This window comes from Morone saxatilis, unplaced genomic scaffold (genome assembly GCF_004916995.1).
Source record: "Morone saxatilis isolate NCDOM2014 unplaced genomic scaffold, NCSU_SB_2.0 Contig6, whole genome shotgun sequence".
NCBI classification, from domain to species: Eukaryota; Metazoa; Chordata; class Actinopteri; family Moronidae; genus Morone; species Morone saxatilis.
Genome location: NW_023340206.1, coordinates 6,622,055 through 6,627,518, shown reverse-complemented (window position 1 = coordinate 6,627,518; position 5,464 = coordinate 6,622,055). Strand labels below are relative to the sequence as shown.

The following is a 5,464-nucleotide window of genomic DNA, read 5'->3' as shown; positions in this document are numbered from 1 at the left end:
AAACACACTCAGAGAACATCTACATTCTGGGATAGACTGAGGAGGATGCATTTTCCTCACCTGGTTTGTCACAGTCAGTGGGTATTGAATCAGGTTGTGTTCTTGTTCCTGGTCTCTCCTGTCCCCTACTGTCCACACACCAACAGTATCCAGTGGAACCATGACACTGAAATACACAGTAACAGTAATCATAATGACAGAGCAATGACATTATGTCTCCATGTCGTCATAAATTAAAACAAGAACTTACCTGTTGAGATCTGTACTGTCCATTAGCATCGCACTCAGGTATAAAGGCTCCAACAATAGGATATCCCTCTGGACTGGTAGTCTGTACACTGTCTCTGTGGTGCTCACAGTGAGTTTTAGGACGCTCTGGTTCGTCTGGAGAGATAAAGATATACAAAATGGAAAATAATAATAATTATTTTCTAGAAGACCAGCTTCTAGAGAAAAAAACAACTTTGAAAACTCAGATGTTGCCATCAAGCAATCACTCTTTGATGCATTTAGATACAATAGACTGTCAGTGGTCACCTGGTTTGTCACAGTCTCTAGGTGGTGTACCAGATGGAGTTCTGGTTCCTGTTCTCTCCTGCCCCCTACTGTCCACACACCAACAATGTCCAGTAGAGCCGTGACACTGTAATGAATTATTAAACATTTCCAAATCAGTATGTCACTTAACTCATGTCAACAGTCAGCCACGTACATTTACCACCAGTCAATGCTCACCTGCAGTGTTCGGTACCGTCCCTCAGAGTCGCACTGGGGGATGAAGGCTCCAAGTTTTGTTCGACCACCTTCTTCAAATCCACTCTGCAGACTGTCTCTGTGCTGTTCACACTGGGTCTTTGGACGAACTGTCTGTCCTGTAGTCAAATAATTAAAACATATGTGTTTTATATGTGTTGTCATTTATACAGAATATCCAGAAGCTATTTCCACATTGCATACACGTTGATAAGTACATGTTTTTCTTTCTTTCTGGCAATTTTACTGACCTTGCTGCTGGGAACAGTAGAAACCATCACCATAAAACCCAGGCTGGCACTGACACTGGAAGGAACCCAGTCCATTGATACATCTGGCACTGATGTGACATGGAGAGGTGCTGCACTCATCTATATCTAAAAAACAGAGGGAGTACATCCTCAATATAAACTCCACATATTTATACTGAAACATATAAATGATGTTTGGTTTCTTATCAATATTTATTTGGTGATTTTGGATCATTATATAAAATATCTGCATTATCTATCGAGGGAGAAAGGGAGGGTTTAAGGGAAGTTCATCAAAAGTTCACACTGATGGGTGAAAAGAGGACACACACACACACACACACACAGACACACCGGCAGGACCTCTCTCCTCCACACATTCCAAGAAAAACACACATTGTGTCATTGCTCCATTTGTCTTTCACTTTCACCCCCTCTCCTGTCTAATCTCACCCTCTCCTTCTCACATTAGTCTCTCTCATTCCCACTCTTGTTCTCACATTTCTCACCCATCCTCCCCTCTTGCTGTGTTTCCTAGCTTTTGCAGCTGTGCGTTACTGTTGTGGAAGAAATGTTATGCCTTTGCTTGGACAAATATGTGGGTCTCTTCCAAATATTCAGCTCATTTTGGAACATGCAGGAAAACCTCTCTTGTGTGACTGAGTCTGACAACCAAACCATGGAAAGGACATGAAGATGGAAGAATGACATGTTTGCCATTGTAATAAAGTATATGTTTACAGAGGGTTTCTTTTTATTTGCATGTGAAGAGCTTCACATTTATCACAATTACAGTGCATGCAGGAAGACAGGCGGACACTGCCTGACTCAGCACAAAGCAGCACGTTCAGTGGTTGTAAATTACGTTGTTCTAAAGTCAAACCTTTATGTTTAGTGGCTTTAGCTGATATCATTGATGATGTACTATTAGTTAAATGATGGAGTGTCATAGAGCTCAGCTCAAAGACTACCAACTACAATGGGCTTGTCATTCACTCTAGAGACTAATTAACAGGTGTTGAAAGACAAAAAGCACATTAGACGGGATCCTGCTTAGGGAACTTTCAAGTACTGAAAAGTTTCTTTACTGGGTATTAATTTGGCTCTAGGGATGTAATGTCAGTTTTGTTCCTGTCTAAAACATCTCAAAAAATTTATTGATTGGATTGCCATGACATTTGATAATCGTAATAACGTTGGTGACCATCAGGTTCAGTCACACAAATGACCCTGTAAAGCAAGAGACTACATAACTTTGGCTAAAGAGACCTTTGAAACAGTGCCACTGTGGCCCTAAGTGACAATACAGGGTAATGGTAAATACCGTAGTGTTATGAAACGGAAGGGTCATAAAATCAGCAAACTGGCTCGGTAATGTCACCATAAGCTCCTGGTCATACCAAACAAAATAAGGTTGTAGTGGTAAAACCTCAGATTGTATTGAAGTGACTCAGGATGTGTTTACCACTGTGCCCAGATACAGCCTAAAGACTCTTGAGTCTTGTTCCCAGTCAGAGCTCAAATTCATGTCATGCGTGCATACTGTACACTGTAGTCTTGTCTTTAGTATATCTCACTCATTGCTACTCACCAACACAGGTATGCCCGTCGAAGCCAAACTCATAGCCACTCTGGCACTGGCAGCGATGGCTACCAGGCAGGTTCACGCACTGAGCATGAGCACCGCACGAAGTCAAGCTCTCCGCACACTCATCTACGTCTGCAGTGAGAGAAAAAGAGAGAAAGTGAGACATGAGCCTGTAAACCAGGAATCCCCGATCTAACAACTTGTAGCATTTGAGTATAAAAACTGCAATTAAGGGTGGAATTAAATGGATTCTGGACTGCATTCTTAAATGTACTGTGCAACATACAGGACAAAACCTCAATGATAATGTGACCAAAGAGAGACACTGAGGCCCAGTCATGGGAACTAAGGCTGAGCCTGGGGCTTTCCTAGTGCTATCAGCAGGAGAGAAAGACCTGCTGCTGGGCTAATGACAGGCCATGCACCAGCTTAAAGCCCTGCAAGGCCCTGTTAACTACAGATTAACCTGGAGGAGGAGGGAGAGGCAGAGAGGGACGAAGAGAAGAGCGTAAGATGATTCATTCCATCCCGCCTGTACTTGACCCCTCTACACTAGATGGACAGATGTTGATTAAACACAGACAAACTGCCTTGAACTGTCTTTAACTTTGTCAGCATGTGTTTGTGTGTGTAAGTGTGTGAGACTAAACATAGCACCATAAAATACTTTGCAATGTACATACAATGACATGCTGTATATCCAGAAAGACTTCTCTAACAGGATGCTGTACGTGTACATGCAAGCCCGTACCGTAACAGTTGCGTCCATCCCCTCTGTAACCAGTAGCACACTGGCACTGGAAGGCCTGGCCCTCCAGTGGGATACACTGGGCTGTGGTGTCACAGTCATGGTTCCCAGCGTAGCAGGGGTTGACCAGCTCCGGCCCTGTTGACTCAACTACAGAGTGGAGGAGAGACACATTAAATGTCATGAGGGATAAAAGATAAAGAAGATCCTTACAATACAATAATGTACAAAACTGAAAAATGATGTCAAAATTACAAGTACCCATTATGCAGAATGGACCCTTCTGACTGATATATAACATTATTCGACTGTTAATACTGATTACTCAGTAAGTAGCAATTTACCATTATAGCTACTTTATATACAATTTGGTAGTTTACTGCAGTGGTTCCCAAACACCAAAAGGGTAACAAGAAAAAGCTGAGGGTTCTGGAGATGATTAAGGAGGTACTTAAACTTGTGAAAAAGGTTGAAAACCATTGGTTTAATCTGTAACAATGCATTGCACAAATCTTATGATATGTTATAATGTAAGATTTTAATCAGAACAGATTAAGGTTGGTGGTTAAGATAAGATGTTCCTTAAGATGTTATTATTGGTTTGATCCCTGTCCTGTCCCACATGTTGTCCTTGAGCAAGACACTGAACCCCTAATTGCTCTCAATCGTTCAGAGCAGCATGTGGATACATTTGTGAGCACAACAGGGATAAAAGCGTTGTTACTTGTAAACTCAAGTAGCAACATTTAGCACCACTGGCATCATGTAAACTGTGAACTGTATAATTGGCTAGTGTAAATGTAAAAACACCACAGTAAGAAGGATTTAGCAGCACAGATAGAGGTTGAATAAAACAACAACAGTTAATACGTTTCAAATAAACCTGAAGAGACAGAAAAACATTAAAGTATTTCCTGTGCATGCAGAAACACATGGCAAGAAAAATGTGCTGCACAGACTCTGCAACACTCCAAATATCCTGAATTGAGATTAATTGAGATCTGTATTATTCACCAGTAAAAGTCCCAATGATTACAGTGATGATTACAAGATAGCCTAACCAAACACACATGTAAAATCACTCCAGACAGACTCCCATAGGACGGTTTCCTCTTAGGAAGTGACTCCCTTCATGTTCTCAATAGTCAACATATGGATGAGGTTAGATGCACATATACATGAGAGAGATGCACAGACAGAGGGATGAGTGAGCAGATGTGTGTCCTTCATACCAACGTACATCTCAGACACACTAAAAATGTTAAACAACAACCCTCATACTTGTTTCTGGAAGAGTGAAGAAAACCATGGGAAATCATTAGAAAAGAATGTGAAAGACTTAAATAAATATGCTTAGAATTAAGTGACTGTGCTTCAAAATAAATCAGGATGGGTGGCACAGTGGGAATCGGGAACTGGTGTCAAGAGCCTTTCTCTAGGCACTGTATCTGAACCACTGCGGTTCAATAGTACTGGTTTCAAGTGATATTCTTGTTTGATGTCCCACAGTTTAAATAATGCTCTAAAAACATAGTAAATACCGAAAGAAAATGTGTTTTGAGATGTCTTTCCTGTCACATTGTCTAAATATCTCTTGAAAATAATGTTGCTTTTAATGGAGAACCTTTCCTCTACATACCATCTAGATATTATTCCAAATATGGCATTTATTAAGGTTATATAGAGAGTTTCAATGTCTGCATAGTTTAACTTCTATTTAAGGAAGAAAAAAAAAGAGCTTTGGAGTCCAGTTGGTCATAATGTCTACACATGTGCAGTTAGCCACAAGAATAAGAAAAGCAAACCACCTTAAAGAAAATGTCAGTAATATCTGTTTTTAATGATGTTTAAGTGTTTTAAGAGGGGCTTTTTCTTTACAATGAAGGGCATTATCCACCCTAAACAACACCACACACACTTACACCTAAACAAAATCAAACACACAGACATTAGACACAGCTTGCCTCCATCTCTTACAGCCAGAGGCCAGTTTTGGCTCATTATCAAAGAGAGGGAGACTCTTCAAAGTCCTGAATGTGGCCGGGAAGAAGGGGAGATGAGAGGGTGAGATACATGTGGATGGGAGAAAAGACTGAGGGATAATTAGAGAGAGAGAGAGAGAGA

General features: G+C 40.9%; 1 protein-coding gene across 1 annotated transcript in view; it reads right to left on the bottom strand.

The window, feature by feature from the left end:
- nid2a (nidogen 2a (osteonidogen)) overlaps nt 1–5,464 on the bottom strand; it is a gene marked incomplete in the record, with an annotated part of 31,943 nt that overhangs the window by 9,951 nt on the left and 16,528 nt on the right. The window contains 7 exon segments of the mRNA XM_035677567.1: nt 61–166; nt 251–384; nt 538–643; nt 736–872; nt 1,005–1,130; nt 2,596–2,724; nt 3,344–3,490. Coding sequence (XP_035533460.1) covers nt 61–166; nt 251–384; nt 538–643; nt 736–872; nt 1,005–1,130; nt 2,596–2,724; nt 3,344–3,490 — 885 coding nt within the window.